At 42.9% G+C, this 16934-nt stretch overlaps 2 protein-coding genes across 2 annotated transcripts; one reads left to right on the top strand and one right to left on the bottom strand.

The window, feature by feature from the left end:
* The first annotated feature begins 6937 nt into the window (after nucleotides 1–6937).
* LOC106384684 lies at nucleotides 6938–7354 on the top strand. The gene has a single exon (XM_013824615.1). It carries the CDS (start codon nucleotides 6938–6940, stop codon nucleotides 7352–7354), a length of 417 nt encoding a protein of 138 aa, XP_013680069.1.
* Nucleotides 7355–11240: 3886 nt separating this feature from the next.
* LOC106386648 (serine/threonine-protein kinase AGC1-5) lies at nucleotides 11241–15899 on the bottom strand. Its single transcript, XM_013826471.3, has 4 exons — nucleotides 15616–15899; nucleotides 15465–15510; nucleotides 14512–15390; nucleotides 11241–13907 (listed from the first exon to the last, which is right to left on the bottom strand). The coding sequence occupies exons 3-4, from the start codon at nucleotides 15339–15341 to the stop codon at nucleotides 13028–13030; spliced, it is 1710 nt and encodes a 569-aa protein (XP_013681925.1). The 5' UTR covers nucleotides 15342–15390; nucleotides 15465–15510; nucleotides 15616–15899; the 3' UTR covers nucleotides 11241–13027.
* Between the last annotated feature and the right edge of the window lie 1035 nt (nucleotides 15900–16934).

Here is a 16934-nt window from a genome sequence, read left to right as displayed (position 1 = left end):
ATTAATAAATTTGATTATACATATTTAATAATTTGATTGGTTAATTTAATCAAGATGTCGGCCCAAAGGAAGACCTCTCTTGAGAAGATTTTTCATGAGAATTATTAAAGGAAGTATGTATGTAAGTTCATGGCGAATATTTAATCGGCCCAAAGGAAGGTTGTGTTTGGCCGAAATTTATATATATACGTGTGTGCAATATTCATGCGGATGTTGAGTCGGCCCAAAGGAAGACTTAATTTTTGGCCGAATTGTACATACAATTATGATGATGAATACATGACAATTATATGGTTTCAACATGTAAATAATAAATCGGCCCAAAGGAAGGTTTATTGTTTATCGTGGATTATTGTCAATATTTGATTGTTATTACAAGAGTACTGCTAGTAGTCAATATTACTGTCCAAAGACTTGATATTGATGTTACATTTGGTATCTTGGATGGGAAGTATAATCAGTTAAAATTTATCATTGATTTCTTCGGATATTGAGTTAACTCGGTTTTGTTCTCTCTTTTCAGCTACTTTATCTGCCAACTTAGGATCCATTCCAATTCTTACGGGTTCCAATTTTTCGGAATGGAAAAGTAAAGTGAAGATTGTTCTTGGGTGTATGGATCTTGACCTTGCGCTCAGGATGGACAAACCTTCTTCTCCTACGGATGACAGCACTTCGGAATATAAGGCTGTTCATGAGAAGTGGGAGCGTTCTAACCGCATTGGTTTGATGATCATTAAGGACACCATTCCAGAAGCCTTCAGAGGTGGTGAGGAGATCAATGATCTCAAACAGTTCCTTGCCGAGATGGATTCCCGTTTCGCAAGAAGCGATAAGGCGGAAATTAGCATGCTTTTGCATCGCTTTAGTACGATGAGGTACCATGGCAATGGAAAAATAAGGGAGTACATTTTGGAAATGTCCAACATTGTTTCGAAACTCAAGACACTTAAGACTGAGCTTCCGGCTGAATTGCTCATATACTTTGTCTTGAACTCTCTTCCTCCTCAGTTCAGTCAGCTGAAATCAAGTTATAACACACAGAAGGAGCAATGGTCTCTTAACGAGCTCATTGCATATTGTGTGCAAGAGGAAGAGAGGATGAAACAAGAGAGGACCGAAAGTTCTCATATGGTTTACACCTCTAAGGGACAGGGCAAAAGAAAGAAATTTGAGCCCACTAAGGATAATGCTGCTAAGGGTCCTACCCAAAAGAAACATGCTAAGGTTGAAGATACATGTTTCTTTTGCAGGAAGGGTGGACACATAAAGAAGGATTGCCCTAAATATCACGCTTGGCGTGCTAAGAAAGGTATGTTCCTTGCTTTGGTTTGCTCAGAAATGAACTTAATTGAAGTACCTAGGAACACTTGGTGGTTAGATTCTGGTGCTACTACTAACATTAGTGTTTCACTTCAGGGTTGCCTGAGCTATCGAACCCCAAATGATGCTGAAAGACGCATTCATGTGGCTAATGGGAGTCCGATGCATGTGGAGGCAATTGCGCATTTTAGATTGTTTTTTGTTTCTGGTCATTTTCTGGATTTGAAAGACACTTTTGTTGTACCGTCTTTTAGACGTAATTTGGTTTCAGGTCCTTGGTTAGACAGATCAGGTTATTCTTGTCTAACTGAGAACGGAACCGCTACTTTGTCTTTAAATTCAAAACTTGTTGGAACCGGTAAACTTTTGGAAAATCACAGTCTTTATATGCTTGACACTATAAACTCTAAAGATGAAAGTTTAAGTGTTGAATCAAGAGGTACTAAACGAAAGTTTGAAGATGCAAATTCAGGAACTCTTTGGCACCAACGCCTAGGTCACATCTCTAGAAATAGAGTTGAGCGTCTTGTGTCAGATGGTATATTGAGTTCCATAAAGTTCACGGATTGTGATATGTGTGTGGATTGCATTAAAGGAAAACAGACCAAGCATAAGAAATTGGGTGCATATAGAGCTACGGAAGTCCTTGAGTTGATACATACGGATATTTGTGGACCTTTCCCTACGGCTTCTTGGAATGGTCAACAATATTTTATATCATTCATTGACGATTATTCTCGATATGCATATTTGTTTCTTATTCATGAGAAATCGGAATCTTTGGACGTGTTCAAAAGGTTCAAAGCTGAGGTTGAGAACCAACTTGACCAAAGGATAAAGTCTGTCAGATCTGATCGTGGTGGCGAATACTACGGTCGGTATGATGGTTCAGGTGAACAACGTCCAGGACCGTTTGCCAGATACCTAGAGGAGTGTGGTATAGTGCCTCAATACACCATGCCAGGTTCTCCTAGCATGAATGGTGTGTCTGAGAGAAGGAATCGCACTCTTAAGGACATGGTGAGGAGTATGATTAGTCATTCCTCCTTACCTGAATCACTTTGGGGAGAGGCACTAAAGACTGCAGCATACATTCTTAATAGGGTGCCAACTAAAGCAACTGCTAAGACCCCTTATGAGCTTTGGACTGGGCGCAAGCCTAGTCTTAAGCACCTTCGGATATGGGGATGTCCAGCTGAGGCAAGGCCTTATAAGCCATATGAAAAGAAACTGGACTCAAGAACCATTAGCAGCTACTTTATTGGTTATTCGGAGCGTTCAAGAGGGTATAAATTTTACGATCCCACTGCTAAGACTATTTTTGAGACAGGAACAGCTACGTTCTTTGAGGATATTGATTTTGGGGGGAGAAATAAGGTTAAGGATATCATCTTTGAGGAAGAATCGGCTCCAATACCTATACCGATTCGTATAGTTACTTCTGATGAAGTAAATTTGGATCCTCAAGTTGATAATGAAGTCCTTCCTCCAACTCAGGTTGTCGATGATATCGTACATGAAGGTCAAACTCAAAATCCTCAAGAACTAGTGCAACAAGATCAAATTGCTCTTAGGCGATCCACTCGAATAAGGAAAAATGCTATCCCAGATGATTACATAGTATTTTTAATGGAACATGAGGAAAATCAAACTCTTTCGGAAGATGATCCCATCACCTTCCTTCAGGCAATGAGTTGTTCCATGTCGGATAAGTGGACTGAGGCAGCAAATGAAGAGTATAAGTCTATGTTAGACAATGAGGTTTGGGAAATCGTTAAATTACCAGAAGGAAAGAAACCCATTGGTTGCAAATGGATATTTAAAACCAAGAGGGATTCGAATGGTAATGTTTCGCGATATAAGGCTCGTCTAGTGGCTAAAGGTTATACTCAGAAAGAGGGGATTGACTATAAAGAAACCTTCTCTCCGGTATCTTCAAAGGATTCTTTTAGGACAATCATGGCTCTTGTTGCACATTATGATTTAGAGCTTCATCAGATGGATGTTAAGACAGCGTTTCTCAATGGAGACATTGAAGAGACGATTTATATGGTGCAACCAGAACATTTTACCTTAGGTGATGCAAAAGATATGGTTTGCAAATTAAAGAAATCCATCTATGGGCTAAAACAAGCTTCCCGTCAATGGTACCATAAATTTCATATGATTATCACCTCCTTTGGTTTTGAGGTGAATTTGGTTGATGATTGTGTGTATCAAAAGTTCAGTGGGAGTAAATATATTTTCCTGGTTTTATATGTCGATGACATACTTCTGGCCACTAACGATATTAGCATGCTGGTTCAAACCAAGAGATTTCTTAAGGAAAATTTTGAGATGAAAGATCTTGGTGAGGCATCTTTTGTATTAGGGATCGAGATTCATCGAGATCGCCCTCGAGGAATTCTTGGATTGTCACAAAAGAGCTATATTGATAAAGTTCTTAAAAGATTTGGCATGCATGATTGCAAACCAGGAGATACCCCAATCGCTAAGGGAGACAAGTTTTGTCTCGAACAATGCCCTAAAGGAAAACTGGAAATTGAGGAGATGCAAAAGATCCCTTATGCATCAGCAGTAGGGAGTCTTATGTATGCTCAAGTTTGTACGCGTCCAGATATAGCGTACATAGTTGGAGTGTTGGGCAGATACTTAAGTAATCCGGGCATGGACCATTGGAAAGCAACCAAAAGGGTCATGAGGTACTTGCAGAGAACAAAAGACCGTATGCTCACGTACCAGAGATCGGATAATATGGAGATCATTGGGTATTCTGACTCTGATTTTGCGGGATGCCAAGACAGTAGAAAGTCTACATTAGGTTATGTTTTTCTGTTAGCCGGTGGAGCGATCTCTTGGCGTAGTGCTAAGCAATCACTCGTAACATCATCCACAATGGCAGCAGAATTAGTAGCAGTCTACGAGGCATCACTTCAGGGAATTTGGCTAAGGAATTTTGTCACATGTTTAAGGATTCTTGAAGGAATAGAAAGACCCCTCAAGTTGTATTGTGACAATAAGGCGGCCGTTATGTATTCCAACAACAATAGAAGTTCGGTAAAGTCTAAGTTTGTAGACATCAAGTACCGAGTTGTTAAGGAATGGGTACAAAGTGGAAAGTTTACCATAGAACACTTAGGGACAAACTCTATGATTGCGGATCCTCTTACAAAAGGAATTGTACCTAAGGTCTTTCATGAGCATACTGCTCATATGGGTATTTTGGTGTTTGGGGATCATTCGGTTTAGTGGGAGTTTGTAATTTGTTTTTTTTGTTCCATGTTTTGGTTGTATTATACACACTTTCTGATCAGAAATAAAGTTTAAAGTCTTCGGCATATACACTTTGTACCATAAGGGTTAAGTTGATCTCACTAAAGTAGGACCAGTTGAAAATCGACATATACAGACCACACTTCATGTGATTTTCATGCCACATGTTTCATAATTGATCTATGTCATTTGGCTGTATTGATATTGTGACCATGGAAAGTTTAGTTACGAAAGTAATGTAACGAAAGCCACCATGATCCTATGTTGATATAATCAATAGACAAGATTGCTTATGCTCCCAGAATTAATGGCATAAAGAGCGCTCATAAAGTTTATCACATTCTAAGGCACATATATGACCCAGTGGGAGATTGTAAGATCATTTTGGTTGGGTCACATATGTTAAGGAATAAATGTGATATGACCATTAATAAGTTTGGGCATAAAATGTTATGAAATATTATATGTGGATGCCTTATGTGATTTCTAGTTTAGTGAAGGGTTGAACAAGAAATTACTTCTACATCATGGGTTATGGTCCCCAATGCAACCTAACTTGACATTAAGTGAAAAACTCCATATCCCATCAATGGAGAGCTAAGGTCAACAAGGGGTTTGTATTGGAAGATCCATTCTCTTGCCATAGATCATTGAGTCATGGATTCACAAGGTATGTTTTCCCCTTTGTCTATTCAAATAGAGAATTATATGGTTATGAGATTCAAATTGATGAATCATAAAGAAATAAAATTAACACTTTAAACTCATCTCTTCAACTCTTTGAGCATTGGTTGTTGTTGTTAGTTTGTTCAACACCTTCGCATGCTTACTAACTTCTCTCCTCACATCCTGCAATGCTACAAGAATACATGAGATATAAGACATTTAGATACTACTGTCTTCTCTCATATATAGCTTACAAGCAAAATGTCTCAAGCAAAGACGGTTTTCACCACCACTATCTATAGACCATTTACTGATGCCCTCTGGATCCTCTACTTGTCACAATGAAGAAGATAAAGGAAGTTTTGAGTTTTGGCATAAATGAGCAAAGTACTCGAGCATCATACATGCATGATAAGGGCAGCATAAACCACTATTAGGCCAAAAATGGAGTCAACAAAATCCCCTGAAGCCTAACCGTATTCAGGAAGTTGCATAAGTTGAAAACTCTTAGGGATGATTCAGAAGAGAAAAGGTTCAAGCTAATTGCACTTGCTGCAGCCACAACAGACTAAAAGCATCAATAACTGTCTGGTTCTTCAAAAAAAAAAATTTAAAATCATGCGGGATCCACCATTATTTAAAACCTGCCTCTTCTACCTTTTCAGTAAGAGGTGAGTTTGTGAGGTTTTTGCCACTTTTCGCGGACCCCACTGTCACGTGGCGGTCCGCGATTGATCTATTTTTTTTTTAATCGGATAAAACAAAAAAAAAAAAAAAAAAATTAGAACCCACGCTCCCTCCCGTTGCGTTAATGCTGCTCTAAGTTCTCAACATTGATAACACAGGACGTGAGAGGATTTGGCTTCTTTGAGGAAGAGTTTATAAGATTGAGCTTTTAGTTGGAGGCAGAGAAATACATAGTATTGGCGTTATGAGACACAAAGCAGTGATTCAGCATATCTGTTTGCAAAGGAATAAACTTTGAAGAGGATGATGATAAGAAAGGGGGACAGTGAGAAAACTGGAACCAATGCATGGCTCAGTTGTGTTGTTGATCTCATTTACAAATGTTTCCATATATATAAAAGCTAATTTTCACCTTTTAAGTAACATAGTGACGACCTTAGCGACCTAACCACTAATAATAATAATCATCAAACTATTGTATGTTTACTACATTACGTTTTTCTCCCGGACACTGTCTTTGAGAAAGGTCCTTGCCCAGCAGTCTAAAGTCCCATTGTTTGACTTTTCTACCCGGTTTTACCTTCTATTGGCCTAAAACCGCTGACACTCCTTTTTCTTTTTCAAATTCCTTTCCCCTTTTGGGATTGTCCCCCGGTCACTAGCACCCTCTGCCCTTTACCCGCCGGGTTCTTCCCCCGACCCGGGTCGGAGGGACCGCTCTCACCGCTGCTTTACCGGAATCTACACCTCTCGAAGGCGATTATGGAAGCTGGGTTGCCTCTCCCGTCTTTCCTCCCCTCTGGTCTCTTCTAGTTATCTCCTCCCCCTGAGAATTCCTTACCACCCTGCACTGTGGGCTCTCCAAAAGCAATGTTCCTTTGTTTGTTTTTGTGTCTTGCCTCCGTTGTGAGGATAGTTTGTGTTTTTCCCCTGCTCCGATAAACGCCACACTCTCCTTCGCTCCGTACTTCTCTCCTCAAGCATTGAAATGACTAGAAGGTACTCAGCGACAGAGAAAGCCAAATGGGCCTCTGAACCTGCTGCTCCTCGTCGTAGGACTCCGGTTCAGATCCCCGACCCCTCGGTTCCCCGTCGCAGGGCTCCGATACAGATCCCAGACACTGACAACTCTGCCCTCATTGAACAGAACAAGTTCACTCTTATCGGTAGAGTCTCTAACCCTACTGCTCAAAACACCAGAGCTCTGTTTGAATTTTTTCTGCAGCATTGGCAAGTCTCGGGTTCCATCACAGGAAGGGCTTTAGGTCCCCACCTCTTTCAGTTCAGATTCGAGTCTGAAAAGGACCTACTTAGCATTCTGAACAGAGCGCCATACCATTTTAAGCAGTGGATGATCTTGCCCAACGTTGGGAACCAACAGTCTCAGAGACTTTCCCCTCCTTGATCTCTTTTTGGGTTACCGTACACGGTCTCCCCCTGCATTATTGGACAGATCAAGCCCTCCACGCCATTGGCTCTGATATTGGCCACGTAGAAGCTAAGGATGCCACTAATGGGCGCTTCAGAGTCAGTATTAACGGTCTTCAACCTCTAGATAGGACTCTGGAATTAAGCTTGTCGTCTAGTGGAGTGAAGGAAGTCGAACTAGAATATGAGAAACTCGAGAAACACTGCTTCTCTTGTCTCTCTCTCTCTCTCACGAAAGTGATGACTGTCCTTCAGCTCAGGCTCCCAACACTCAACGCTCAGCCCCCATGGGTATCAACCAAGTCAGGACGCTGGAAAAATTAACAGAGAGGAGACAAGCTAGTGGTAGAACCGATAGGATGCATGCCCCCCCCAGACCGAGTCGCTTTGCACAACAAGGAAGGGAGAGAGGTTCTGACTCTGCGTATCCTCGTCACGCTCCCCTTGGAGACGACAGACATGAACGCAGACAGCATGACTACGCCCCCCGTTACCACCACCATAGAGCATCTACTCAACGAGAGGTGTGGGTTCCGCGTAAGGACGCTCACTCAGCCTCCCCGCGCTCTGGTGGGAGATGCTCAGATACTAGAATTTCAGAAAGAAGATCTGGGGGGACTCCAGTTACCTCTCATGTCTCTCATACTCCTCCTCCTAAACCTGCTCGTGAGCCAACCCACACTCCCTCAGCTGCTATCTCCTCGAGCACTCATAACTCCAAAGAACGACGTTCTGCTCTGGAAAGAATATCCCCCGCTGGGAGCTTAAATGTTTCCAATGAACGTCAATCAGCTCTCCATTGGCTGTCTTTGCCCTCCAATGAGATTGTAGTACCTCAGCGTGAGGATCATAACTCAGGCTCAGCAAATCTCCAAGATGTAGAACTTCATTACTTTGAAGACACTATGACTGATGCTCCTTTTGTCGACAAGACAGGAGCTTCGAGCTCAAAGGCTCAGCAGGCCCCTGCCTCTCCCATCAGAACGCTGAGTGAAGATAGACGTCATGTGTCTCTTAGACTAGGCCCTGTACCAGCTGAGTCCAGTCCTTCTGATGCTCTACCCATTGCCTCTACCGTGAAGAGATCTAGTAGAATTGCAGCAGCAAGACTGTCAGGAAAGCGTCAAATGCCAACTCCCCCTCACACAAAGATCACTAGAAGTTCCACTCAGGGGGTTGCTATTAAAAAAAGAAGAATCACAAAAACCCATAACTCGCCAAGGAGAAAGCTCATTATGCAAGCTGATGGAAAAAAGACAGGCCCCTCGTCTAAAGCAGTCCCGGGTTCTAGAGTTTTTCCAACCAGCACTCGTAAGGTGACGGATTTTCGGTCACCTCAAGGATCTCTTCCTTAGCCTGTTTGAGCTGGAACTGCCAATGGATTGGAAACACCCTGACAGTCCAGCGCCTCAAAGAGATTCGCTCGCGTTTCTCTCCCGACATCTTGTTTCTAATGGAGACTAAAAACACTGATGAAAAAGTTCTCCGTTTGTACCAAAACTCGTTGTATAAGCATCACTTCTCTGTCCCCCCCCCCCACTGGTGTTAGTGGTGGGCTGATGTTATCTTGGAAAGAGGATATTAATGTGGAGATTCTATATTCATCGTGTAATATCATTGATACCCACATTCAAGCCAAAAAGGCCTCCTTCTTTGCATCATTTATCTACGGAGCTCCAAAGATGGAAGATCGCCCAGAATTCTGGAACAAACTTATGGAACTCGGCAAGAACCGTAACGATGCTTGGCTCGTTACCGGTGACTTCAACGACCTGCTTGACAACACCGAGAAACTAGGCGGACCTCTCCGCTGGGAAGGCTCCTTCCTGGCTTTCCGTAGCTTTGTGTCACAAATGGGCCTTTGGGACCTTCCACATGCGGGAAACCACCTCTCTTGGAGAGGTATGCGCTATCAACACTTCATCCAATCCCGCCTTGATCGCGCTATGTCCAATTGCTCATGGTCTGAGAAGTTTCCATCTGGTCGGAGCGTCTATCTACGCTTTGAGGGTTCGGACCATCGTCCTCTCCTCACCTTGTTTGGCCAGTCTAAAAGCCTAAAAAAGGGCTCCTTCCGGTTCGACAGGAGACTGCGCTCAAAGCCAAAAGTCAGAGAGCTGGTAAAAAATCATTGGCCTCATCCCAAGCAGGAATCAGTCATATCTAAAACTAGCAGGATTAGAGCCAAGATCATTGAGTGGACGAAGGCACAAAATGAGAAAAGCAATGAAATTATCAGAGCGGCCCAACTCATTCTCGAAGAAGCACTCTCTGCCCCTTCCCCGGATACTGATCTAATTGCCTCGACTACATCCAAGCTTGAAAAGGCATACCGCGAGGAAGAAGAATACTGGAAGCAGCATAGTCGCATCCAATGGCTACAAAGTGGGGATCGCAACTTGTCTTTCTTTCATGCCATTACCAGAGGCAGAAGACAAATCAATGCCTTCTCTATCTTTGAAGATGAACATGGCGTTATCTATGAGACTGAAGAAGACATAGTGGCAACTATCTCAAAGTAATACCAGTCTATTTTCACAACCTCGGGCGCTGACTGGATCGAAACCGTTGAAGAAGCTCTCTCTCCCTGCATCACGTCAGCGATGAACTCTGATCTCATCGCTCTCCCGGACAGAGAAGAGGTCAAGGTTGCTGTCCTCGCCATTCATGCTGATAAAGCTCCGGGCCCTGACAGATTTTCCGCTGGCTTCTACCACTCCTATTGGGATATCATTGGCGAGGATATTTACCGGGACATCCGGGAATTTTTTGAGACAGGGTACCTCCACAATAGGCAGAACGAAACCCATATTCAGCTTATCCCGAAAATCACCTGCCCGAGGAAGGTGGCTGACTACCGCCCGATTCCGCTTTGCACCACCCACTACAAGATCATTGCTAAGATAATGACAAAGCGTCTTCAGCCGTTTCTGCCACACATCATCTCGCCACACCAATCTGCGTTCGTGCCTAAACGGGCGAGACAACGTCCTTATTACTCACGAGATCCTCCATTATCTCAAGACATCAAAGGCTAAGGTGCGATGCTCCATGGCGGTGAAAACTGACATGAGTAAGGCCTATGATAGAATCGAATGGTCCTTTCTCGAAGCGGTACTTAGAAGATTGGGTTTTCACGAGACTTGGATTTCTTGGACCATGATGTGTGTGACCTCGGTGTCATATTCTTTCCTGGTGAACGGAGCTCCCCAGGGTCGTGTTTCACCTTCCCGAGGTCTCCGGCAAGGTGATCCGCTCTCCCCGTACCTCTTTATTTTGTGTACGGAGGTTCTCTCGGGACTGTGCACCAAGGCACAAAATCTGGGCTTGCTGACTGGAGTTAAAGTGGCACGAAACAACCATGCGATAAACCACCTACTTTTCGCCGACGACACTATGTTCTTCATGAGATCGGACGCCCAAAGCTGCGCGCAACTAGTGTCTCTCCTCAACAAATATTAGAAAGCGTCATGCCAATGCATAAATGCCACTAAGTCCGCTATCACTTTCTCCTCCAAGACGTCTTCCCACACAAAGCTTCGAGTTAAGCGCCAACTAACAATAGAGAAGGAGGGAGGTATCGGAAAGTATCTCGGGCTGCCCGAGCACTTTCGTAGAAGAAAGCGGGACATTTTTAACTCCATTTTAGATCGGATTAGACAAAGAGTTATCAGCTGAACCACAAGGTTCTTATCTGGCGCGGGAAAGCAAGTTCTCCTCCAATCGGTTCTCTCCGCTATACCCGCCTACGCTATGTCATGCTTCATGCTCCCAGCCTCCCTTTGTAAGCAAATACAATCTTTACTTACTCGTTTTTGGTGGGATGCTAACCCGGAAAAGAGAAAAATGTGTTGGGTAGCTTGGTTTAAGCTTACTCTCCCAAAAAACCTTGGAGGTCTTGGATTTAGAGATATTGAGTGTTTTAACCAGGCCCTTCTAGCAAAAATTGCTTGGCGCCTTGTGCAGGATCCGAATTCTCTCCTTGGCCAGACCCTGTTAGGAAAATATTGCCACTCTGATCCCTTCCTTAGGGCTTCAAGCTCGACCACATGCTCCCACGGATGGAGAGGGATTATCTGGGGCCGTGACCTTCTCTTGACAGGTCTCGGATGGACAGTAGGCAATGGAGCGTCTGTGAAAGTGTAGGAGGACCCGTGGCTGTCAAACCTCTCTCCGTCTATTCCAATGGGGCCTCCAACCCTCCACAACCGGAACATGCGAGTCCATGAACTCATTCTCCCACACTCAAAAGAATGGAACATTCAAGCTATCCGCCAACACTTGCCTCTCTATCAGGATCTCATCCTACAACTCATCCCTAGTTCCCTGAACAAGGAGGGCGAGTTGGTATGGCTGTTTGAAAAATCAGGTTCTTACACTTCGAAGTCAGGCTACGCCCTCTCCAGAATCACTTCTTACCCCCACAACATTGATCCATTCCCCTGTAAAAAAACCATTTGGAACCTTAAGACTTCTCCAAAGCTAAGGTCCTTTCTTTGGAAGATCAAAAGTGCGGCGCTTCCAGTTGGCTCTGCTCTCCTAACAAGAGGCATACAAGTCGATCCTAGATGCAAACGATGTGAAGAGGTTGAGACTCCTATCCACCTACTCTTGACATGTACTTTCTCTGCCCGTGTATGGGATCTTATTCCGGCCCTGAACAAACCAGACCCTAGCTCCGACCTCTCCATCTCTGAGCTTCTACTATGTTGCACTACAATGACCAACCTCTCACCTACCGGCCTGGCCTCCACTCCGGTCGCCCCCTGGGTTATTTGGCATCTCTGGAAGAACAGGAACCAACTTGTCTTGGACAACAAGTCTTGGTCTGAAGCAGAGATAACTCTGAAAGTTTTGAAAGATGCTAGGTCCTGGGAAGAAGCCTCTCAAGCCCCTGTTAAGACTTGCTCTCTACGCAACCGGCCTCCTCTACCGCAGCCACCATCTACTGGATATGCTTGCTTCACAGATGGAGCCTGGGACCCCAACTCAAGAAACAGTGGACAAGGCTGGGTCTTTCACGACCCCAGGTCTCTGTTGAACACCGATCTTCAAACCGCTCCCATGTCGCTTCACCCCTGGTTGCTGAAGCCCTTGCGGTAAAGGCTGCTCTACTTGACGCAGTCGCTTACGGATTCTTTCGCTTGAATGTTTTCTCTGATTCGAAATCCCTCGTCAACCTTCTCAACTCGTCCTCTTCAACAATTGAGCTGCATAGCTTACTGTTTGATATTAGGGTTTTAAGTTGCACGTTCGAAGTTATCTCATTTGGTTTTATTCCACGTTTAAACAATGTTAAAGCAGACTCTCTTGCTAAATCTACTCTGTTTTCCCTTGTAAACCCTCCCCGTGGGGAGTAACTCTTTTTCTTAATGATAATCACTTGTTCGTTCAAAAAAAAAAGTGACGACCTTAGCGAAACCATCAAATCTGATGTTATTCAAAAGCTAGTGATTCTGTGAAAAAAAATAAAAATTTAATGAAAGGATTTTGTGAAACTTTTTGATCAGCTAAACGAAAGGTTCAAATGTTATTCTCAAACACTGTTTAAGCGACACTTCTTTGTTTTTACAAATCACAGTCTGTATTCGTCAAAAAGAATATGAACAAAAAAAAAAACACATAGTAGAGTACATTACTTGTATTAGTTCTAAAAGTACTCGAAGTCTACATAAGCCGTATCATCAGTAGGAGTCGCGGGACCAGCAGCACAAGCAACCTGAGCATCATGCTTAACCGAGTTATACTGATCACCACCTCCATATCCCTTACCCTTCCCTCTCGCAGCGGTCAACGGTCCCAAGTCAACAGGGTCAGGAATATGTGGCGGAGAGGCGCTACGCACCAGAGCCCAGTTCACACCTTCAAAGAAAGGATGCTGCTTTATCTCCGTAGCTCCCCTTGTGTAAGCGATTCTCCTATGAGGATCTTTAGCTAAAAGGCCACGGATAAGATCACGCGCTGCAGAGCTCACATGAGGAGTATCAGGAAACTTCAGTGGCTTGCCCACCACGTTTTGCAGCGTAGCTCTGTTGCCCTGACCTTTGAACGGTGTTGTCCCGTGCAAGAGCTCGTAGAGGAAGATCCCGAACGTCCACCAGTCAACAGCACTGCCGTGTCCCTCTCCACGTATGATCTCTGGAGCTAGGTACTCGTGTGTGCCCACAAAGGACATTGACCGCACGTCCGTTGGCTCTGCCATGAGCTCTGGCATGGAGAGGCCGCCCAGGCCGGAGTCTGATTTGGCTTTACGGGTTTTCTTGGAAGGGAGGAGGCGTGGGAGGAAGGCTGCGGGATGCATGCAGCCGTTGACGGCGAACTCTTCGTTGAGGATAGCGCTTCCTGTGCTGCAGACTGAGGAGGACTTGACGAGGGTGGGGTTAAAGGAGCAGCGGAGGGAGAGGTCAAAGTCAGAAAGCATTATGTGGCCTTCGTCTCGGACTAGGATGTTCTCTGGCTTCAAGTCTCTGTACACAACCCCCAACATGTGTAGATACTCTAGGGCTAGCAACACTTCAGAAGTGTAGAACCTGTCAAAGAAACTCATCAGAGAGAAAGATAATAAGTAAGCTCCAAACTCCAAACTAGTGTTGGGGTTTTTTTGGGTTAACGGTTGGGGTGGGTTGGGTTATTCGGGGGGTTTCAAGTTATTCGAGTTGAGGTGTTTAGGACCCGTTTAGGAACCGGACATTTTAGGATCAGATCGGTTTTGGGGTAACGGTGAGTTTAGGTCAGGTTTCTGTTTTTCTATAAAATTTGAAACAAAACTGATTTAGAAATGGTTCGGATTTGGTTTGGGTTTAAAGCCGAAAAACTGACAAAACTCCGAGTTAAACCCTGCGAGCACTTAAAGTTTTTTAATAAATTTTCTATTACAAACTATATTTTTTTAATATTTCAGATTAAAAATATATTAATTTTAACATTTAAAATTATTAATATTTTTATTACATTTCAGATTTGGGTAACCTCTGGTTTTTTTTGTTTGGTTTCAGTTTTCGAGTTAAAAATTATAAACCATTTTTTGTAAAATTCGGTTTGGTTTTGGTTTTTTTGGTTCCAGTTCGGTTTTGGAGTTTCGGATAATATGCCCCTTGGACTACTCCAAATAGATGGAGGAATGTTTTGTCTCACCTTGCAGCTTCTTCAGTGAAACGCCTGTTGGGCTGCTTCTGTCTGAGAGAATGGAGATTGCCTCCGCTGCAGAACTCCATGACCAAGCAGTAGAACTTCTCAGTCTCAAAGTAAGAATATAGCGTCGGCAAGAAAGGATGATCAAGCAGAGATAGGATCTCTCTTTCGGTCTGAGCCCTCAGCAACTTGTTTCTACTAGCCAACGAGGCCTTATCCATCACCTTCATGGCAAAAACCGCGTTGGTCCCTTGTAGGTCAGCGAGATAGACACTGCCTATGTCCCCATACCCTAGACGTTTAAGAAGCCTGAAGCTGTCTAGACCTATCTGAGGGCCTCTTGAAGTGACTGAGTTAATAGCCTCCCACCTCACGTCTCCTCCCGTGTGGGGCTTGAAGGGTGTAGCTGATGGGCCCATATCGCCATAACCATAATCTCCATTCTGTCTAGGGACTCTCTTTTTGTCTGGAGACTTTGTCTTGTGTTGGTGATGAGCTCTGGCGCTTGGGGATTGTGTTTCAGGTGTGGTTAAAGGAACAATCTTCTTGGGATCATAATAAAGATTTTTAAGAACATTTTTCTTGGCTCCCAAGCTATCACTCTCGTTGGTTCCTCTAGCTGAGGAAGGAGGTTCAGGAGATTTTGAGGGTTGATGTCTGACGAGAGGATCCATCTTCTTGGGATCGAAATGAGGGTTCCTGGGAACGTTGTCTCCTAGTTTAAGCGAAAATGAAGAGGCTTGTGTGTTGCTTGGTCTAGGCGACTTAGGTTTTACGGTCGGATCTATATCATTAGAGTTAGCTGTTGTGTTCTTATTGGAAGCTAAGTCCATGTCTCCAGGCTTGTGATGATTCTTTTGGCTTATAAAGTAGCTCTATCACCTGCGGAATCAATGACATTCAAATTAAGATGCTTATTCAAAAGACACACAAAAAAAATGTGTTGGTACGCTTACTTGATGATTTAAGAGACAAGTTGAGGAGAAATCAAACCATGTCAAACTGAAGAAACCAACGACCAACATACAAATAAAGAGAGATTGTAATGCGTCACATAAACAGATATAATAATACAGAAAAATGTTTCGAGAAATCAAGAATGCAGACCATGTTTAAATTTCCGTGGCATAAGTGTAGTTCAGAGGATACGAATCACAAAATCATCTAAAACAAAACCGTTGTTATAATAATATGTTCCAACATTCCAATCAAAAAGAAAACATGAAAGAAGGGGAGCTTTAATTGGCTTGTCTTTTGTAAAACATTTGTTTATCCTCTTAATAGTATCTCCACCTGGTAAAGCAGAGAGAGAGGAAGAGACATGAGGAGATGCAAAAGAGATGGAGCGAGTGAAATGTTCTTAGCCTCTCATCTCATTAATGCATGTCTTTTGCCATCAATTTCTCTCTCTAATCTCTCTCTTGACTAAATTAGCAGTTTAATTGGTCCATTGAGAGAGACATCTTCTTATTTTTTACAAAAATATGGTGCGACAGAGACATATCTTATCAATAAATAGTTACAAAAAATGAATTCAAGAATGTCTAATGGTAAAGGTCACCTGGTCATTAAACATTCTCCTCATCTTCTGCTTCATATCTATACGTATGGTCTCTTGGTCTCTCTCCCTGACCAACAGAGAAAATAAAAATTTCGGACAGCAACCTGCCTCAGTGGATATTCATTCTTCTGGACGGCGTCCAAGACGCAGTTGCAACTGTCGTAGAAAAAGAAGTAGGACTGGGCGTTCGGGTACCCGTTGGCATTTGGATCGGGGTTTTCGGGTTTTCGGATTTTCGGGTTTACGCTTCTAGGTCCCATACTAAAATTTTATTAGTACGGGTCAGGTTCGGATAATAACACTTCGGGTTCGGTTCAAAATTGTATTGCATCATAAAACCCATAAAGTAATCATATATCGTACGGATTCGGGTTATATCGGTTCGGTTCAGATATAACCAAAGTAAAAAACAAAATTTAAAACATAAAGAAAAACATCTAAATTAAATAAAAATTAATCTATCACATATAAAATTGATAAAATAGCAATAAAATGTTAAATCAAGCATGAAAACAAACATCATTTGTAAACAATATGTATTGCCTTAAAGAAAGTAGACTTTTTATTTCAATGATCAAATTATAAAATACTTATTTATAACTAATTGTGTACTTAAATAATTTATTAGAATTTTAATATTTATTATTATATATAATATTACCACAAATATTGAATTTAATAATTAGAATACTTATATATATTTCAAAATATTTATATTGACTATTAATTTTGGATTTTTCGGGTTACCCGTTCGGGTTCGGTTAATAACACTTCGGGTTCGGATATTTTTTGTACCACCCTACAAAACCCATTCGGGTATTTTAACGTTTCGGGTCGGATAACGGGTCGGGTTTTTTGGTTCGGG

The sequence above is a fragment of the Brassica napus genome, chromosome C5, assembly GCF_020379485.1.
Source record: "Brassica napus cultivar Da-Ae chromosome C5, Da-Ae, whole genome shotgun sequence".
In the NCBI taxonomy this organism is placed as follows: domain Eukaryota; kingdom Viridiplantae; phylum Streptophyta; class Magnoliopsida; order Brassicales; family Brassicaceae; genus Brassica; species Brassica napus.
Note: the sequence above shows the minus strand (reverse complement) of the source record. Positions and strands in the feature narration are given on the sequence as shown.